The following is a 22323-nucleotide window of genomic DNA, read 5'->3' on the forward strand; positions in this document are numbered from 1 at the left end:
AAAAGCAGTAAATCGCAGTTGCACGTGTCTGCCGTCAGTAGGGTGCTCAGAGTACACCACACCGGTTTGCAAAATATATGCACTGGCGTGCAAACCTGTGTCTACTCGCCCCCAAAAAATAACTCGAGTCTATGAAGGGCCGGCAAAGATAATCATAAACTCAACTGTCGTATCTAGCACGGAGTATTTCATTTATGTTTTTACTTGCCTGCTTCCTTCTTCCCAGTGAACTGCTGATGTTCTCCGTGTTCGCCCAAAACACCTTGGGATCGACGCAAAGTATTAACAGTTTATTTTATTTACTTTCCCACCGGTGTACAGACGGGGACATGAAAGGGAATTTTTGCAGTTGCACCACACCATCCATAGGTGTTTATCAGCTCACGGATGAGTGAAATAATAATGACGAACGAAAAAACGCAAGCAAGCAAGCAGCTTCCGTGCAAATATTTGAGGTATTTGCGCGATGCCACTATTTATGCTCATCGCGACATCTTCTAGCTCTCAAAACCATATCGTCCTCGCTTTCGTGCACTAGATTTATTTTGATTCACTGGTGTGTGTGTGTGTGTGTGTGTTGTTTCTGCCGAGATTTTATTTCATTCGTGACTTTTTCCGATTTTACTTTCACCTCTCGTAGTCCTGTTCAAGTGGACAAATTCAAAAATTCATTCTAACTGGAGGAGAGGGGAGTTGTTTGCTGAGGTAGGAGAGAAAATAAAACTTACACTTCTGCATGTTTTCCCTCCCGCATCCGCCTAGTAAGTGGATGGGCAATGGAAATTAAAAAAGAGAAACGTCACCACGATGAGGCTCTTTTCCAAACGGTCGAGGTGTTAATGAAGAGTCCAGACTACGTCGACGATAATTAAGATGAAGAGGTTAAATGTTTTTTTAGCCCTTCAAATACCACGGAGGGGTGGAGAAGAAAAAAAAAAAGATTATCGTCCTCAGCTCCAGCCGTTTCCGGGGGGCGAACGTTAAACCTAGAAAAGCGTACAGCAAAAAAAAAAAAGTAAACACCAAGCGTCCGTCTGGCTTGAGTAATACAGAACGAGAACGAAAAAATCAAACACATCCACTTGTGAAAAGCATAAAAAATGCAAAGCTAAGGGCCACCAACAACGGGCCGGGCCGGCAGCCGAGAGTCCGGCTGGAGAGTTTTACAACCGGTGCGGACTTTGCTCTACCCCTTTTTGCGCTGGCTGGAGTTTTGGGGTTAGTTTAAAAATCGTTTACTTGCGCTCCACCGCGAGCGTGCGAGCCCGCGTGTGCATGTGCGTGACTAATTCCGTCACGTTTCGTCCCGCCGCGCGAGGGAGGGGTGGGGAGCAACGCGGAAAAGGCAGAAAATGAATTGTGACATTTGGGATGATTAATTAAGACTGTGGCTTTATGGGAGGCGACTCGAGGTGGACTGTGCAGTCCGGTGACACTGTTTTTTCATGCTACAGGTTTTAAAATTTATTCGCTTCTCGAAAATATTTCAATTTCCACACAGAAGCTAGAACTCGTTTGCTACATTTACTGAGAAATAAGGGAAGAGAAGTGTATAAGGTCAATGTGAAAAATGAAAAGGGAAAATATAAAAAAAGTATCACACAAAAAAGTATAACAAGATAAAAGTATTCACAAACATGCTGTTTAGCTAAACATATTCCTTGATATTTAAAGTAGAATTACAAATTAAATGTATTGAAAAAGATTTCGTAGGTCAGGCGTTATACATTTGATAAATCAAGGGTAAACATTTAATAAGGCACCAGCAGTCATTTTTAAAGTCGTGGTTACATCTGTTTTGCGACAATTTCCTTAAAAATATGCAATATGTGGTATGCAATAGGAGATATATTAATTATTTAATTTCGACCTATCAGTATTTAAAGAATAATAAAATCATGTGTTGAAGATTGCATACCTTCTGGCGTAAATGTTTAAACAGTAAGAAGAAAAAGGGTCGAGGCTTCATTTTACATTTTGTCTAATGATGCGAGACGAATATTAAGATTAATTTAGAAACGATAGTTACATTCTCACACCATAATAACTTGTTTTGCTCAGCATAGATATTTTACTAAACTTGTCAATGTAGACCAATAAGCATGTATGAAGTAGTCCATGTCCATAATAACCAAAATAAACAGTAGAAATCAAAGTTCAAATGCAATTCGACAATAATAAAATAGTGAAACCATGTTATAAAATACATTTATATTGATTAAATGCTACCAATCATATGATTCTTGAACAGCAAATCTATTTGATTGCATTTTTAAGAAACACATTAGCGTTCTATCTTAAAAAGTGGCTTAATTTTGGAACTCAACAACATCGATATAAAGAGTGATGACGAGCTGTGGCGATCCAGCCTCTTGGTACTAACATAAAAATTCCAGTAAAAATGCAACCAATGTATCCGCTTCAACGTAGCAAATGTTGTGTCAAAAACTAACGATCTTTTTCTACTTTCAAAGTGAGATATAGATGTGAATATTGTAATACACACCCGCTTCACCTTCGCTACCTGCGGATAGGAATTAAAGCGTGAAACCCAGGGAATTGATTTCGCTTTCGCAAAAAGAAAAACAAGAAAAAAAAACAACCAGTGAAAACCGTGATGTGTTGATGGTGTGTGGAAACTAAACTGAAATAACAAACCCTCCCAGCCGCCCCCCTCCCCCCAGGCCATGTGCATCGAACCGAGCCGATCAGATAGTATACGCTTGGGTGCGCTCGGCAGTGGAAGTGCAGTGGCGGGGCGGTAGAGAAACCCGAAATCCGAGTGCTTCTAATGTGCCCTTCGATGCGTCTGCGATCCTGCTGCGGTGCAGGATTAACGCGAAGTAGTGTGTAGTGTAAGTGTGTGTGAGTGTGTGTGCTGTGTGAGTTTGGTGTGCGTGCTCGTGTGTGTGTGTGTGCGTCGAGGAAAAGTGCAGTGCAGACGAAAGATTTTTAATCATGCATCCTTCAATCTTCCTAAATGTGTTCGTGCTGCTAGTGCTAGGGAAAGGTAAGTTGTTTTTCAACCTTTGAGTACACGCAATCGATAGGATTCGGAAAACAACCCGACGGGTTTGTTTTGGTTCGGTTGCCGCCAATTTGACAAACAGTTAGTCAATAAAGTATCGGTAGAGTCACTAGGTTCAACTTGTTTTCGCAGAGAAACCTCGTCGTAGGGCAAACATTTGAAAGGCATGTACAAAACAAACTTTGATTCTCTTCAATGAGAACTATTCTATAACATACAAATGAAACAACAAAGTATCGGGAAACCCGATGTTTTTAATTGACAAATGCTTAATATTTTTCATAACGTTTGAAAAACGTGCCAAATAAGAAATCTTAAAAGCTTTACTCGATTAATTTAAACCATTTATTTGAAACAACAACTACAAAACTAATGATTTATGTAAAGGATCAAAGAAGTACATTCTCATAAGCAGTGTACTCACCAACATAACTTTGGCTCTCTTTGATTTAAACTGATTTGTGTAAGTGTTTTCTCATAATGATAAGCTTATGTAAACGTAAGGAGGAAATCAGTGGTCAAAAATGCAAAAATTACAATTGCAATTAAATGAAATAGGTTTGTAGGAAATATAACATGTTGGCGGGATTTTTAACAACTTGAAAACAACATTTCTTACTTCTACTACAAAGTCTCTATTTTCATTTCTTTTACTTTATCTCTAAACCAACGAAAGATGGCAATCAGAACTAGTCTAACCAATTCTAAATTACTACACTATCGATGCTAGAACGAGCCGTTAAAAACACTAGCAAGCTAGATTTGCAACATTGTCGCTTCAGCTTTCATTGACTAGTCCCCAACCTCTATTTAGCACGCTTCAAGCCGTGCCGGAAATGAATGTTTTGGTTTATTTTGTGCGGTACCGCTTGTGGCTCACCCTCGCTCAAAAACCAAAAACCGAAGGCTTATTTTCCAATATCCGGCTTGCCAGAATCCGCTCAAGTCGCACACCCATGCACAACTCGTTCGAAGTGAGCTCTGGGGGAACGCATTTCTAATACTTTCGGTGGCGTACAACTCCTTACTGCTTCAGTGTGGTGTAGGGAAGTAAAAGAACTGCTGAGACGCAAAACATGGACCTTCGTGCCATTCCCCGATGTGGTCAATGCCAATGAAATGTCGTCTAAATTAGCTTTTTTGTAGGCAAACTAGAAGGTAATAATAGCAGCTCACTCGAAATAGACCATCGGAAGATGTCGTTCTTGTTATCATCAACACTCCGAGCACCAGATTAATTTCCTGTTAATCGGCTTCCACCAAGACATAGCTTTAGCGCTTGCTAATTTAAACATAATAATATTAAACTGACCACAAAAAAATGCTACATCATAGACGTTTGACAAGCAAAAAGAATTTTCGTGTAAGATTGCAACATTACATTGTTTACTTTGAGAATGGAAAGAAACGCAAAAAAGACAACATCTATTTAACAGAATATAAGACAGAACATTACCAGAATATTAGATAAGCGATAATTAAATTTGGTAACGCATTCGTTTAGTAAAAAACCAAGTTGTTTTGCTACAAACAACTGTTTCAAACTACTGACAGCTGTCTATCAAAAATGATAGCAATGACATTCTACGTGTTAAAAGATCATTCCGGCACATGTGACGTCGAGTGAAAGATAACTAAAATTTTGCCAATAGTTAATCCTAAGAAAGATGTTTCAGGTTTTAAAAACTATCAATCAAGTAGCCTTCTCGGCTTATATTAAATCGTTCAACAAAACACTTAAACAAACAACAGATCATGCCCTCATTTAAATACTGCTTCCAACCAGGTCTTTCCACTGCTCGCCGAACTTAAAAACTTTGTACAAATGATAGAAATAACAAAATATAAACAGGAATGGTCTTTAACATGTTTAAAGCTGATCGTCAAAAACTAAAGTCGGTTTGTTTTTGTCATAAATTTTTACAATATACAGCAAAATTACCCATTATTGTAAGACTAACTCCACTGTATAACCCGTCGAAATTCAGAGATCAACCAAAGAACGTTGATGAATTCTATGACACATTTTAGTAAGAAGAGTGATAGAAACACAGCGTTAGATGATAACAATTGAGCTTCTTTCTAACTTAACCCTTGAAGGTTAAACATACAACTAGAAAAAACCAAATAATCTTTCAACTTAATGTAAAGATGTACGAAAAGTTCGAAAACTTATGAACACACTCTCCGATATTCCGAAGGACAGTAAGGTATTTGAATTAGTAATCGATAGAAAATCATGTGGTATTGTGGTTAAAACGAGTACACTTGTTCAATGCATCGGTTGTGTCAAGGGTTTTACTCTTTTTGCTCACACTCTGTCGTTGGTTATTCCACTTTTTACCAGCTAAATGACGTTCTCCCCGCTCAGTCAACAGCTCGTTAACCCTGCTGTGAAATGTGTCCGAAAAGAACAACCACAGGAATCGAGGCAAGTCTGGTCAGACTTACGAAAAGAACTAAGCGTTTCAATACACCATGTGTGGTGATGTGTTCGTACATGCACATTTCACTTCCATCGATAGCGGAACTGTTCGTCTATGGCATGTCACATCGCATCGCAGGGTTTTGGGGTACGTCTAATTCTCGCCAAACGTGGGGTTTGGGGGATGGGAGGGATGCAAAAAGGAAAGTCGCACTAAATTCATTAAATATGGAGATTTATCGCCCGGAACCTGACAGTTTTTTTTTCGGGGCGGTAAAAAAAAACCCGTGCGTGGTTCGAATTGTTTTTCCATAGTGCGATGCGCTATGGGCTACCGATGGATCCGACGTACTTCACCATCCACCACCGCACCAGTAACAACATTGCACTGCCCCTTCCTTCCTCCACCCGAGGTATGTCGTGAACATAGCGCGAAAACTCCGCTCGTACTACGCCAGAAACTGTGCCGGAAGTGGTAGTCGGTTTCGGGCCGTGATCTCGCTGCAAACGCCCACACCGCCTCGCCACTGCCCACTTCCGCCACCGACCGCCCCCCCCATTCAACATCCGGACCTCCGGCGTACGCATGCACACGCTATATTTTATTTATTTTACCCACCACATCCTCGAAAGCGAGCGGGCTTCACCGTCACCGTTTCCGGCCCGGGGAGGAAAAACGCCGATCGCCATCGCACCCGAATGCTCAATGGCGGGCAAAGTTGATTAGAATTCATCCGCAAACGAGCTGATTGACACATTCTCGCACAACCACAGGCACAAGGCTGGCGTGCAGGACGCAGGATGGACGGTGTGTCACGAACGTTTGCCGAGTGCATCCGGTGTCCGTCCTCCACCCGGGCCGGGCTATCAATCTGGCGTGGACCGTAATCGATCCGATTAAATCGAAAGCAACAACGCGTACGACGATGGCACGCTCTGCTCCGTGCGAGTCGTCAACGGTACGATTTTTGATCTGCTCCGATGGCTCGATCTCCCAGCATCGGGATCGTCGTTGCCGTATCATCTTATGAGCAATTCCCCCCTTTTGCTACGCACATGCTCTACATGCTTAATGATAATCTGATTCAGCAATCCAAACAACAACAGAGAAATTGATTCCACTCTCAGCTCAGCCTAGCGAACGTTGTCAGCAAACGGAGGAACGGAAAGTTGGGCTAAATGTTCGTCGGTTGATTGTCAGAGAAATATCTCGCTTCCAAATTAAGGCTAACTTATTGGGATCATTGTCTAAATATGTATGGTCTAATCCACAATAAGAAGTGTAAAGCTATATTCATCAGGTAGCGTTTTAACTCTTTTGGAAAACAAAAAACAAAACTAAAGCGAGCGAACAAAGAAACATCGTTTGACAGAAATACACGGTGTCTAATATATTCTCATACAAATTCAAACATCAATTATTCCATATCACAAAGTAGAATTTTCATTGGAGTTTCTTTTTTATCTTAGCTTCATCATGAGAGATCAATTATAGTATTGGTTTTGGAAAAAAACCCCTACCAACATTTTTTCATCATCTTCAAACGAATTTCAAAACCATTCCATGCGACACGCTTGACTTTTACTAGTTTTCCATCGCAATTTAAAGAGTTGTGCCATCGAGTTGGGCCGAAGTGAGACATGTTTTAGTTGTTTACATTTGAAAGCACATATGGGCATTTGGTTGAGATCTTGCGATCAGGAAATTTTGCTGTTATAAGTTATTAATCAGCTAAGCTCATCATTCTTTCCCTATATGTTTCCTTTGTTTGACACGTTTTACGATAAAAATAAGGATTTTTTGTCAAATTTTTAATACATCACCACAAATCATGGTGAGAGCTATGATTTTTAATCATAAAACTTTTCTATTAATATTCAGAATACTCTTGAACCTATGACAACACGCCACACAAGGTGTGTCGAAAGTAAGCGAGTTGCTTTTTATGCTTTTTTAAGTTAAAGTTTTTAATACTCCATCAAACCTGCCATTTGTTTTGGGAGGTTGACATCTCAAGTCTTGTAAAAATATATTGCACGAGGCCTTTTTGGAGGCATTGATATCAAGGCTCAGTTTACTTTTCTTTGTCGAGTTCGTTCCTCGACAATAACTAATAATTACGATAAGTTTCCAGGTTCTTAAAATTGTATAAATTAGTTTGTGGTTGTTTTTCTTCGAGGTTTGCTGTTTTCCTCTCAACAAATTTATCATCTTTTATTATTAATAAACAGTATTTTATTTTATGTTTAATTAGATACAGTGAAATGTTAGAAAAATATGTAATATTTTCCTCTCAACAAATTTATCATCTTTTATTATTAATAAACAGTATTTTATTTTATGTTTAATTAGATACAGTGAAATGTTAGAAAAATATGTAATATATAATATAAAATATGTTTTCCCCATGGCTTGATGAAAAAAATGTACTGATATTTATATGACACCGTGTAAATTTGACTTTCTTATCTCTTTCTATACAGTAGTTTTTTTTCACTTCTTTTGCCGTTTCAACCATTATTATATTTTCTAGTTCTAAAAGGAAACACCGTTCATACTTCTCCCGCGGAACCGATAAACCCTAAATGACACACCAATAACCGCAAAACACCTAAAGCCAGTGGTTTATCGCAAATGTCTTCTAAATTAAATTTTATAAACCCCTAAAACAATGGAACACCGGTCGCTAGAGCAGAAAAGGGCGGTGAAAAGGCTGCCCTGACGTTGACGACTCGATTGTGATGGATTAACTCCATTACTTAGTGGGTAATCGTTTCCATGAATGATCGATGGCTTCTAAAGTCCAGGATTTCCTCCCGGGTATTTGCTGTGGCGACCGGAGTGTCGTCGCTCGGGAAAATCTTGAGGCAGCCGGGGTTTGTTTTATTTTTATACGCTCGGTGCTCTATATTTCATGCTCGGCGCTGTATCTAGCTGGATAGTTTACTTCAAACTCTGGTGTGAGTCGTCTTTTCAACCATTTTCCATTGAGTTATCTCGGTGGTTTCAGAAATCAATTACTTTTGTCGTACTATTTTACTGAGTTTTATAAGTTAATTTTTGGGATAATGTTCTCCTCTTTATTTCTTCTCTGGAATTTATCATAACGATCTCACTTTTTTTTTAAATAAAGCTGTTTATATGATATAAAAACAATTTAATTTGAATGTAATCTTTTTTAAAGTGACTATAACAGTTTATCAAGAGGTTGAATCAAATTAAATTGGTAAGGATCCACCACTCATGAATCAAGCCCAAACCAATTTTCACTTGTAAAAATCGATACTGAAACTTACATTACAATATAATGGCAGTGTAAAGATAAAGCAGAAGTAGCTACTCATAGAACACCGCTCGAAACGATGTACAGACAACAAGAAATGGGAGAAATGAGTGGCGAGTCCTGGCAAAAACAATAATTTGATTATTGTGTATGCTTTTGGCTCATTTTCCGTAAGCAAAAGAATATGTATATGCTCGTTCTTGATAAATCATTGCAGCTAGCCGTGGTTCATGTGGTTCCACCCGCGGTCACGGAGCGAAAGATAATGGATATACTTTTTTTTTCCACGCCCCGCACGCCACGCTTCATACATTCTGATGTTCTAATTCCTATTCATTCCTCTTTTCTTAACATCGTTCATTAATCGTGCCGACCGGGGCCAGCAGTCGCTGTACGCAAGCAGCGTGTTCCGGTTCCGTGGTGCCAGGCAACGCATCAAATGCAAAATCACTTCCTGCGCCTGCACCTTACGAAATCGCTATCATCGATCGCGCCGGATTTCTGAGGCAAAGCTAGGGGTTGCCTTCGGGGGGTGGTTGGCTCCCTTCATTGTGCTTCCATTTGTCGTACGCAAGCTTTTGTCACCCGGTTCCATTCCAATCATCCCCCACCCCCAGTTCTCCCGCTATCTCCCGGACCGAACGCCTTTGCTGATCTTTCCACCTAAGGCATGCACCGTTGCGAGAAAAAGCGGAGCTTACGAGCAAAACGAAGCGACGACTACGTCCTTCCCGAAAGACACATGAATAACACCAGCAAAACTCTTCGAAACGATATCAATTTATTACTCTACTTTGTGCCCCGCGAGAATGAATACCTTTTGTGCCGGGAACCGAGGGGAAGGGGGGCTTTCGTCGTCGTGCGAGAAGGAACCGTTGCGGCAGACGGAGCATGAGCTAGATACCAGGCACATTCGCTGCACCCCCCTCATCCAAGAGTGCGCACATACTTCATCTTATATTGCGATCGATTAATAGTGCGAATACCTTCGGAGTCGTCCACTCCACGCAGTAGGTAGCACAAGTTGTCGTAGAACATATTTTAGAGGAGCAAAATTCGGAACTGTGCTCAACGAGTTGGAAATATTAAAGCTCATCACGGGTGCTCTGCGTGATATGTTTATGAGAAATTTCGTTACATGAAAGTCAAATTCGTCAAAGTTAAGAACTTTAAAATGTAATTTAAGGCAATATGCCCCCTTTGAGCGGAAAATATTAAGTTTTTGTAGACCATTCACGGAAAATACAGAAATTGCTCACAGTTCGATTCTCTAACTTCACTTTTTTTTTTATTTTTGTCGTCACAAATACAAGGCAAAGATATGAAGCCGTCGATGTTCAATATATGTTAAGTAACATATTAGAGATGCAATTAAAAAAAACATTGGTATAGCTAAATCTATTCTGCATGATTTCATTAATTATGTTTCTTTCTCGATGGAGACGCCTAGTGTTTTTTAGTGTCTTGATGGAGACGCCGAGTAATGGAGACGCCTACTAATGGAGACGCCTAGTTTTTTGTTTCGATGGAGACGCCTAGTAATTTGTAAATTGTCCTCATGGTTTGAATCATATTAAAATTAGAATAACTTAACTAAGCAGACTGACTGATGCACTGAGCATCATAATAGAACACATACCAGACTAAAATGTAATGCCAACAACGTCTCGCAACTACGTACACTTTTGGTTCGGCAATTTGTCAATACACAATTTGTTTCAACTGCGAGTTGTCAATTGATATGATTTTCTTCATGTTTTAAAAATTACAAGCTTCTTATCTTAAAGTTCAAAAAGTGTTGAAAACAGTATTAAACATATAAATCACGGTAAATATGTATAAGAAAAAAATGCACAAGAGTAGTGAGTGTTAATTTTCATCAACATTGGACTTGGAGCAAATGAATCTTAGAACTGACTGGATTCTGAATTTGAATATTGTGATTGGTTCTTAGTTTGTCTCTGTTGCTTGATGAATGACAGTGATTTAAAAGAGTTATAAAAATTCATCCCCGAGGATGATGAAGCTCGTCATGGAGTTTAATATCACGAAACTTGAGTAAAAATAGATGACAAATTTTATTTTATTTTTTTAACTTAAAAGAATAACAAACAATATCCCAAGTAACCCATGTTGTGGAGAAAAGTGCAAAGCGAAGTTTTTCGACATGATGCAGAAGTATTTCATTATTATCTTCCTCCCGGCGGTATACGGACACTACGAACATCGCTGGCGAAGACTGGCGCTTGCAGTTACGGTGTTTGTTGTCATCTCTGCTACTGTCGCTGTTGTCGATCTATAGAATATGAGTCACGTCTTCGGCTTTCTTCGCTTGTGTTTCGAGCTGGCGTCGTAACGCACACGAGCGTAGGGTTTTCCGATAACTGAGCGTGGATGAATGTGTAAAGAACCCGTTTTGCGTGTCTTATTTGGCTAAAGACTGATTTATCGCCTCGAAACTAACGTTATCCGCCAGCTTAGAACTCATGCATGGGAAAGGAGTTGGGGAATAAAATGGTAATTTTCTTGACTGCTATTTATTGCCAAGATTAACGCGAGTGTTTTCTGGGTGCTTGCTCGACTCAAATGGGGAAGCAAGTCATGCTGAAAGAAACAAACACGAGAGTGTGAAAGATACCAAATTTGTTTTGTAAACTTGAAAAATTTGGGTTGCTAGAAAAGAGATAAATGAAATAAACAGACCTGCTCATTTATCGCTTCTTTAGTTCGGTCTTCCTCTTTAGTTGCTCATTGTTCAATTATGACATAGCATTTCAAAATACTTTACCCTCCATGCTGCATGGTGGGTTTTAAGAAGTTGTTCTTCCTTTGTTGGTTTTTGTTTTGCTCCAGGGAAAAAAAGTGTACACAGTGGCATCATGGAGCAGTAGCATTATAATTTCCCCTAACGAGTAAGCAGGTTAAGCTGCTACTTCAGGCTTTTCTTCGTCGGAAAATAGTGTGCCGCTTTGGCTTTCCCTTTGCAATCGAACCGGAAAGTGCTTACACCGACGGGTAAGTCACGATTCCGTTCGCGACCGCCCGAGCATCCGAAAATAACATCCTCCTTTGGCACAATGGCGATATCTGATTTACTGCTCTTTTACCCCCGGATGCTTCCTCCCCACCAGGTCTCTCTCAACCTTGCATTCCGGTTTTCGGGGGCTCCAGCCGTGAATCTGGCTCCAGTGAGTCTGCAAATCAATCGATGCAACCGTCTCCGGAGGGTATTTTTCTCGGACATGGCAACGGCGGAGCCCGACGGAGGTCGAGCTGAGTTGGCGCCACCGAGTTCTCCACTCTGTCGCATCGATCGGGATCGGGAGGCGAGGAAAAAGTTCTACCATTTCTCGCTCGCTCCGGTGGGGGGTTTGAGTTCTGCGATTGGCCAATTGCCAGAGTCGCGTTGGCGCCAGCACTTGGTTTATCCTCCTGCTCCTGCATGCCATCCCCTTGTGGACGCGTTCTCCCTTTCATTTTGCGCATGCAGTGCAAACCCGGGTTTTCATTCTAATTGTTTCCTTCTCTTCAAAAGCCCAACAGATGTTTTCACTGTGGCTTACGCGCGTTTTGACAAACGTCAAGTGCTGAGATGATTAGAGATATAAACATTTACGCCTTACGGGTTTATTTACTCGATTCGGAACCGCGATGAGTCACTTTGATGCAACGAGGCGTTGTCGGTCATTTGTTTACGGCTTTTTTTGTGAAACTTTATCAGAAAATATGCCGAATATGTTTGCAAATAGATTTACCTAAACACTTCTTTCGTTCCAAGAAGGGGAAAAACTTGTTTATGCCGTAAATAATAAAATAAAATAAAAATCAAGCAAACATGCATCAAGTATTTCAATAAGTTACTTTAAAAATAATGAAAAGGCTTGGATTCATAATTTTAATATTGTGGTAGTGGATTCAAACATAAAAATATCCTCATCAGGGGACGATACCGATACACCGGCTAATGTAGGGAAGAACACACTGCTAAACACGCAAGATACCCAAATTTAAAAGCAAAACACTCAAGATACCGAAATTAATAGAGTATGACACTAGTTCAGCTAAATTATTTCATGGTACAATAGTTATCGATATTTAATATTGAAACATAAGAAGTTAAAATTCATTCTCACAATTGAAAATTACGTGTGGTGAAGAGTTCTATAAAAAAAAATATTTTAAATGCAATCTGACAGTTTTAATGTCATATTATTACTTTTTTACAATAGAAGAAAGGGTAGAAAGTCGATGTATGAAGATTGGGATTATTTTTCTTCAATCGAATGAGAGAAATAAAAGTTTTCCACTTAAAGCGGGGGATGATGCCCCACTTTATCTTTCTCATTCCTGCAGAAAAGTATTATAACTACCGCATTGATAGGTGAAAACAGTTTTGATAACAAAATCCATCTAACGGAGTATAATGCCTGTTTCGTATTTGTTTCTCACTCAACGAACATTCATATCTAAACGTTCCTCAGTACATGAATACCCTTCAATAGTATTTCTCAATGCTTTTAGATTGTTTCCGAACAGGTGTATTACTTATTCGACATTCGAGAATTCCAAACTTTCTTGTACATCAAACTTTATTTTTCCTTTTCAATCTACCTTTGCTTCTCCAATCTACCGAATTGCCAGAATTTCGTATAAACCAAATCACTGCACAAGTCCAACACCGTCGGGAGTCTCTAAAGTCCCATGGGCCATTGTTTAGCGCCTGCTGCTGCTGCTTCTGCAGAATGGCAGAATAAAACTACCCGAAACATACCCTCGGAGATTGATTTCTTCGTTTTATTCGGCTGCAATCGCCGAGAATGTGTTGTGTGTTGCAGAGCCAATTTACGACATCACTATTTTCCAGTGTCGTGTTTTCTTTGCCCCCTCCCTCCCAGTCCATCACGTTCAATTGTCTTTCTTCTTTATTAGTCGCACGGATACTTCAGCTTCGGCCATGTATCGTTCGCATCGTCTTGGTGTGTGTGTTTCTTTTTATTTTTATCATAGAACATTGATTTTATTTTATAATATATATTTTCGCTCACATTCTCCGCGATACTTCTCCTAGGCACAATCGGCATCTTGCAAGCCATAGCATGTCTGCAAAAATATTGAAGCGAAAAAAAAACAAAGGAAACGGATTTGGAATTCCCGGAATAATGGTACCCCGGAGCCAAATCTGCTCCGCAAACGAATCAATCGACAAGAAGTTCGCATTCCGACGGTCGAGCGAACCCGATACCGGAGGAAGAAGTGAACGAGGAAGTGTTTTCGGTTCGCTTTTTTTCTGTTATTGTGTGTTGTGTGACGAAAAAAAAGGGGAAACGGAAAGACAGAAATGAAATATCCTTCGAGGCGTTTGGCTCATTGGAACGATTTCGTTCATGCCTCGTGCCGGCGGAACGAACCGGAAAAGGGCACCGGGTGGGACCTGAGCTAGACGTTTCATAACCAATTCGTTGCGCCGTCGGCCATAAGAGGCGTGGACCCGAATCACACACACACTTTTTTGTTTTGTTTCTTGGCTTTCACTTGACACGCTGCGCCGTTTCCACGAGATCGACTTTTTCGCACGGTTTGTCATGACTGGCATCACACACGTTCTCTAATCTGGTATAGGAACTGTTTTGATACAGCCTGTTACGAGCGCCGAAGAATTGATAAAGACGTAACAAATAAATAAACTGTTGGGTTTACCCCTATTAAGTTTAATTGTCATAGTTTTTAATTACTTACGTACAAGTACAATAGATGTGTTAAAATATAACACACATTATTTCAGTTATTACTAAATTTTCCTAGGAACAAGTATTTTTGTGACTGCACTTAAAAGTGTTTGAATTTGTTAACAGTGTTAACAAAATACACTGTTAACAAATTCAAACACAGAAAAAAACCATAGCATTAATCATCATTTTCTTTGAAAGTAAATTCAAAACTACATCAAATGATTTTGTACAGATAATCAACATTTCTTAAAGTTTTATAACTTCTAAAATTTATACGTGGTTGACTGATTTTTTTTATTTGATAAAAGTGTTCCTGCAATAGCAAATGTAATTAATTGTGAAAGAATAATCGGAGACGCTCCAAGCTAACTGCCAATTCAAACAAGAGACAAAATGACATTATTTTCTTCAATGTTACATAAATCAGAAGAGTGCAAGCATAAAGTGTCTAAAAGTAAACCTAAAGTTAAACTACTTCGTCCAAGCACATAACATAGAAATATTCAAATAAAAACTATAGGAAAATATTTGCCTCACACTATTACTTTTTAAAACAAAATAAATCGACATCGATATCCAGAATTTTGTGGATTACAAAACTTTTTGTAATAATTTATTGTTGCGTAAAGATTTGTATTGTGTAGTTTAGACTTAATACGAATACATGTAGCTTTCTCTGAGCACATTCGTTTTTTCATCCACTCTTTTACGTAGCCTAGTATCAAAGTTGTCTCAAAATGTTAAACATTTCCCAAAAAAAATGTTTTCCACATTTTTTGCTTTTGTAACAACGTTTTCTTAAACAATCATAACTTTCTTTCCGAATGAAATATATTTGAAAGTTGTGTTGATCCGTTCAATTTACAAATTATTTCTGTTCTTTTTCTTCTTTCGTTGATTTCTTAGCGAATTACGAGCTTAATCCAAAAGGTACCTTTTTAATTTTTCTATTACTAAGCGGTTTTAATATCGCAGATCCCCCTAATCTCATCAACCACCAACAGGCTCTCTTATACTGTCATCGGGTGATAATTCCCCTTTACGAATATTATATTGTCAAATTGATGTAAAACGTGGAACCTGAAAATATAATTAGACGAAACCTTACTGTTTCATGCCCGTTCCTCCAGCTCAATCCTTTCCAGGCGGCGTGCTCACATCTCTATCCATCCTTTTTACTGCCTTTACCTTCGCTAGCTCGAGTGTATCCACACGGCTAAAGACGCGTCCTACGGGCGGGAGTGGTTCCTAACGACAACAAAAATTATCTTCCCCATTCCATTCACCCTCGTAGGTATTCCAGTACATAAGACAAAAAAAAATCATGGTAAAAGGAAAAACCCAAAACAGCAGAAACAATGTGAAAGCACGCTACCTATCGCACGGGCTGTGTGCCAGAGGTCAGGGAGCAAAAATCACTTTGCCAAAACCCCCCACTCCCCTTGAAAATTGCTGAACGCTCCAGGCACCTGATTGAGCGCCACGGGTAGGGGGGGGGAGGGGGAAAGCGTGGAAAAACCGGTTGGGCACTTTGGCGAAGCGATAGGGAAAGAAAGAAAGAAAGAAAGATATGACGTGCGATTGGTGCGCGGGAAAGAGCAAGAGAAAACAAGCAAGATGGATAAAGTAAAGCAAAAGGCACCCTTTCCCACACCCCCCCACCCCTCGCGGTGTCCTGAGAACGAGAAAAAAAACCCCGTGAAGACAAGGGCCTGCTTATTTCATCGCCATGATAAAGCTATAGTCAAAGCGCCAAAGTAGGGTGAAGTATGGAAAGAGCCTGGGAGATAAATGAGAAAGAAAGCCTGGGGAAAGGAGGGGCAAGGGAGGGGAAAATCTGTCGAGCGAAGACGACTCGCGAAGGGGCGTAATAAAATAATCATGGCGCCAGACATTTTGACGCCGAAATATTTCTTCCCTCCATAAATTTTTCTCAATCGGTCGCAAAGTCTTCTCCTTGAGGATGTGAGTTTTTGTGTGCCTTCATGTGTATAAGTGTGTGTACGTGCTAGAAGGATGTTTGTATTTCCGTATCCTTAACATCGCTGCATGGTATCGGTCAATTCCATACCAACGTACAGCGACGCTATTCAGAACGTTGCTCCACTCCCGCTGTGTATCTTTTATTTTGATTTGTTTTTTTTTTCTTCTCTCCTTCCACTCCCTGCACCCTTCCACCCGCGTCGCGCGTTCTCGATGTCGGCAGATGATGGCGACGCCAAGGCGGTGCCTTTCATCCGGGAATGTCGTTGTGCTCTGCCGCCATCGATGACATCGTCTTGAATAAGGGACCCGGTGATACGGTGACACTCGACTATCATTTAGCTATTACCGGTGTGGCGGAGGGTGAGGTGGTGATTAGGGATGGGTGGCATCTTCCTTCCGCGCACGTGGGCTCTGGATGGAATTCAACCCCGAGAGAGATATAGGCAACTCCCGGCTGTTCGCTGTTCGACATCTTATTCACCCCAAGCGGAGGATGACACGGAGGTGACAAATTTCCGTACGAACACACTGTTGGGGGTGCGTGACGAGCAGAAGAGATACTGATAGCGAAAAAAACAAAGTGCGGATTGTAGTTCCCGATTGCCGCAAACGGGAAGGAATTGTAGAGGAGCGTAAACTAGTAGAAAGATGTTCCCCTCGGGAGACTACAACTGCACTGGAGTGATGGTTCAACGACTACAGGAGAAAAGAATTTAGAAACGTATCAAATACAAGGGCTCAAGATACGCAGCGCCCAAGAGTCGTTTCCCCCCCCCTAAGTGATACATTATCTGAAGCCCGTCCCCAGGAGAATCTATCGCCAGAACGTTCGATGAGCAGCTGCAATCGACGACACGTGACTTTATGGCGAGTGTACCGATGCTCCACTGGCTGGCCCGTTTTACGCTTTACCAGAACCGCTCGAAACTAAAGAAGAGCAAAGTGTTGATAATCGTCGCCGTTTCGTCTTAAAGGCTGCTTTTCTTTCTATCGTCCCTTTCCTTTATTCCATTCTCATCCTCGACAACTGATTATGCCGTACGATTTCGAGAAACACTGGACAACAAACGCCGCGATTTGTAACCACGTCATTGCGCACAGTGAACAACTGGGGAGAAAGTAGAAGGAGTCTGTTTAAAAAAATACGTTTTACTTCTGCTACATAACAACTTGTCTACTTTTTTATTATTGTTCTAATATAGTGGAAGGCTATGGTAAATGTACTAATTTGCCCTTAGGGAAGCTTAACCTACCTTTTTACTTGTTTAAAAACAAGTCAAAGTATTTGTTTTATAGACAAATTTTGTTAAAATGGTTGTACTAAACAAATGTTTGAAAAACGCTTAGTAGACCAAGTGTTACAAAGGTTGGTTGTCTCGCTGTTTTACTGCATTAATGTTTTACTGTCAAAAGTAGGTGACAGGCAATCCGGCACTTGCCCTGAATCAAATTGAATATTGCACTAATATAAATGTAAGCTTTAGAAGAAATAAAAAAATGATATTTAAGGAAGCTTAGTCTATTTGTCGTTGGTTTAAAAACAAGTGCTAATTTTTGTTTTACATACAAATTCAATCAAAAACGATTGTACTGAATGTTCTTAAATGCCATGTTAATGAAACAATAGTTTTTGACAAAATACTATTATAAAGTTTATCAAACTAACGTTTTTTGGAAACCAAGCAAAGACATTATTTTGCTTATGAATAAATCCTTTATCAATTTATCTGATTCACACACAAGATACAGAAACAAGATAAAACTATTTGTGTCTCATTTTTCGACGTGACTTGTCAAATTCAAATAAGATTTTGCTATTCTTCCAGTTTAAAATTTGCACAGAAGGTGTCTTTCTTTAATGAACGAAATCAAATAAATTGTTTATGCATTTGTTATTCGAGTTTGGAACTTCATATCGGCTCAAAACGAAAAATGACTAAGTCTAACACTTTAAGTGCACATAGATAGCCCACATACAAGGTAACAAAATCGGTTCTTAGAAATTGGTTTATAAACACATTTAATCAAAAGTGATTGCACAAAACAAATGAACTCGACAGTATTTTTAAACTCCACCGTGTGTGTTTTTCGATTCTCTTAATTTCTTTATGTATTGGGTATATCATGTTTTGATCAAGTTTACGCGTCACATTTATTCATTAACTAGATCGTTAGAAGGCTACAAGAGAGAAACCTAAATATAAAAAAACTTAGGAGCAGAAAAGTAGAACCAAGAATAAACTTCTTCAATCTGGTGTTAGGACAGCTCCCACTGTGCACGATACCCTTGTGCCTTTGAGCGGAAATTTGAGCGTTTCCATCGAGCTGATGATGGTCCGTCCAAATGGAAACCGGCGCCAGACCTTCTTCCCCAAGCCGATTGCTCGATTTACCCCCAATGGCCGAGGGGGACAGGGGGGACGGTCACGACTAATGGGTGAAGAGTTTTGCAACAGCAATGAGCGTTACGAGCCGGTGATTGAGTTTTTCAAGTACCGTGCGAGATAACCCGAGCAAAGCTGCTTCGAGGAGGGCCAACTTTTCCCGCACTTTCGCGGCCGTGCGGGTTTTCTCACACTGTTCGTTTAATGGAACGCGCTGATAAAGGAATATTATTACCCAACGTCGTATCGCGAACTGCTGCATCATTGCAACGAGGAGATTCCTATTACGGCAAGGATGGACTGGAGCTGTGGACATTGGTTGGCGACTGTCCATTGCGGTGTCCTTATGGTTGCGATCGGCTTACTGCTGATGAAGTAGCTTTTCTTTATCTAATTCTTTTATTTATTTGTTCAATTTCACAACTTCTCAATTCTGATAAAGTGAAAACAAAGGATTAAAAAATAAAACACATCGTCCGGGTTGTTTTTCATCGCCAGCGGATGTTTAGCAGCCAAGAAAGAATGCCAATCGGCAGAAATGCTCCTGACTTTCTCGTGAGCGATTTCAAGTGGGAATCCGACCGAGCGAATAAAGAAAAGATACAGAAAAGATGAACAACGTTGCCTAGTCAGCTTGGTGCTCGAAACAGCTGACAACGATATGAAACAGCCACCAGGTGCAGCACTGCACAAACTAAACATGACAAAAAAGGGCAGGAAACCAAATTCCGCAGAAGCTAGAACATGGAGGTTTTTCATCTTTAGAACTAGACTTCCTGAACCCTGAACCATCCACCTGAACCAAAGTGCGAGTTGGATATCTCAAGCAATGGTTTAATATTTGAAAAGTATAATTAAATCCTTTTTAAAAAGAGCAACAATTTTCTAAACAGTAAAGTTGCTTAAAACACTGGAAAAAATATTTCAATTTTGAGGTTTCAACTATTTCAAAGATGCTGATTTATTTTCGCTGAATGTTGAAGTTTTTAACACATAATTTATTGCTTGTTTTACTGTTAGTTAAGTTCTCTAGTTATATTTGAAGTTAGTCCTTTAAGCAAATTATTTAATCATATCAATGCTTGGCTGGCGAACGCTCAGTTATTAAAATGACTCAGCTTCGAGACGTTTTTGAATATTGTGTACCTCATTTTAACTCATAAAGGAATCGTAAATTATCGCTACGAAGCAAAAATGAAATTTTGCTGCTAGATTCAGGCCGACATTCACGAGACTAGGGTTTTAGATCAATCAGTGGCGAATGTAAGATAAAAAATTGTCAAAAAAGGGCAGATAGTTGTTGTCTCGTTATTCAGCAATTTGAAAGCAGATATTTGACAAGAAAACATGTTTAATTTTCGGAACAAATACGACAAAGTTAAGTTAAACTCTTGTATATGTTGCATTAAAATTTTATTAATTTTAATGGAAGGCCGCCATTTCAATTGCGTTGCCTTTTTTAAAATGCACAATATCAGTAAAATGCCGCTTTACTAAACTTTTCCTTTGTTTGTTTCCCTTTCAAGTTTCTTATTAACTCCATAACCAACTTTTTGCCATTCGTTAGTGAAAAGTTCTGAAGTTGAAGTTCAATTTGAAGCAAAAGCTAGTATTTGACAGCTAGTTAAGAAAAATATGCAATTTGTTAATCATAAATTGCTAGAAGAAGTTTATTACTGTCATTCGGAAGGACTAACCAAAAGGAAGCACTGTGTTCATGGTTTGAAATATGAAATACTGTCACAACCTTACTTGTCACATGTGACTGATTTATTGGTAACCATTGTAGATTATTCTCCTTAGGCGGTAAATGTAAAAAATAACAAATGTTAAATATTTTTCAATTCTAGATAATTCTACTGTATAGTTGTATATGTTATAATGATTCATTTTCTGACACACTGATAAAATATCCTATTCACTGATAAATACCTTTCCCTTTTCTCATGTTGCAGAAATCGAGGGCAGCTGGGAAGAATGGTGGACGTATGATGGTATATCAGGTAAGTTTGGAGAACGACCGCATGCTGCCGAATCAATATATTTTCAAACTCCTTTGTTTGATTATAGTTATATCCGCTGTTTTTTCCAAAGTCATCGAGCAAAACCGCTTGGTGCATATGTGATGAGCTTCCAGTTTGAACCACTTCGCAGTCAATTTCAATTCCGCGTTTGACTGTTATTTTGCGGTACTTGCGGGAAAAATCGTTTCTAGGGCTTTCCTACCCCGGCATATTCCTCCTTCGTAGGTATGTCGGTGCTCATCCCACTTTTACAATCGCCGGACACGCTTAGCGACCGTTGGGAAAAAGGGTAGCGCAAGCCGGAGGAGACGCTTCACGCCCATCAAAATCCTGCAAATAATAGCCACCACTACACGTCAGTCGCTGTCGCCACCATCGGGTCGGTGTCGCCGTTTGCCTTGTCGTTTCGGTTGTTGTTGTCCTGGTCGTGATGTTGTGTATCACTGAGGAGCAACCGGGCACCGGGGACGTCCGACACCTATGCCATTCTTCGCCTGTCACGCTATCAATATGGTTGATGGTGGAATGGGGGCGAGGTACTCGTGGCGAAGTACACGAGGAATGGGTGGTTTTTTTTGTTGCATACGTGGTAGATGTAAGTGGCCCATCCTTACCGACAAAAGCGAATTCACTCTTTCTAAATGCAAGCGCGCTGGAATTCGCTCGTAAAGAAACCTTCCTTTCACTGTGCCCACTTTCTTACACCCCACTGTTGCATACACAAACACGTACACACACACAATTACAATGAGTATGGTCGAGAGTGGGGCGGGCGATAATATAAACAGACCATACCGGTACATCTGCCACTGACTTCGATGACTACTCAAATCAAACATAAACACCGAAACGGTAAAGATGGTCCGTCTGGGCCTGCTGTTTATATGAGCGTGTCGAGTGAGAGACGTAGGAGAACCGTGTGTAGTAGTCTGGAGTAGTATATTCGTTGATTTATATAATTATTTCCACACACTGTCCACGCTTGCTGGTGTGCTCTGCTTGTCGGAATAATAAAGTAATAAAAAACACGTAACGGAATTGATAATAAACTGGTTAATTTGCAAGGGAGAAAAATCTGGACTAATCGGCGGTAAAGCAGATAAAAACTGGGAAGAATTAAAATACAAACCTGAAAAAATTAGTTCTTGCAAATGAATGATTTTTGCAAGCTAGTTGTAACGATTTTGTAAAGTATAGTCATTCTTCACTTTTCATACTTCATCCCGAAAATCTGTGCCCTGAAGCAGAAACAACAAAAACTTAAGTAAATAATATAGAATCCATTTTAATTACACTGTTTCTAGTTTCGAATGTTATTATAATTAGTTTCACAACTTTTCAGAGGTCCACATTCGTATTCATTTGACATATGAACATTTAAATCGTATAAAAATAGTATGAAATCTTAATAGCACCACTTTCTATCAACCAATTGAAGCTATTTTTACAAAAACCTTAATCAA

The 22323-nt window shown here is 39.8% G+C and overlaps 1 protein-coding gene across 1 annotated transcript in view; it reads left to right on the forward strand.

Annotated features, from left to right (window-relative positions):
* Window positions 1-2958: 2958 nt before the first annotated feature.
* The window catches only part of LOC131269152 (carbonic anhydrase-related protein 10), a 39233-nt gene continuing 19868 nt past the window's right edge, over window positions 2959-22323 (forward strand). The window contains exons 1-2 of the mRNA XM_058271480.1: window positions 2959-3010; window positions 20792-20839. Coding sequence (XP_058127463.1) covers window positions 2959-3010; window positions 20792-20839 — 100 coding nt within the window. The remainder of the gene's footprint in view (window positions 3011-20791; window positions 20840-22323) is intronic.

The sequence above is a fragment of the Anopheles coustani genome, chromosome X (genome assembly GCF_943734705.1).
Source record: "Anopheles coustani chromosome X, idAnoCousDA_361_x.2, whole genome shotgun sequence".
Lineage (NCBI taxonomy): Eukaryota > Metazoa > Arthropoda > Insecta > Diptera > Culicidae > Anopheles > Anopheles coustani.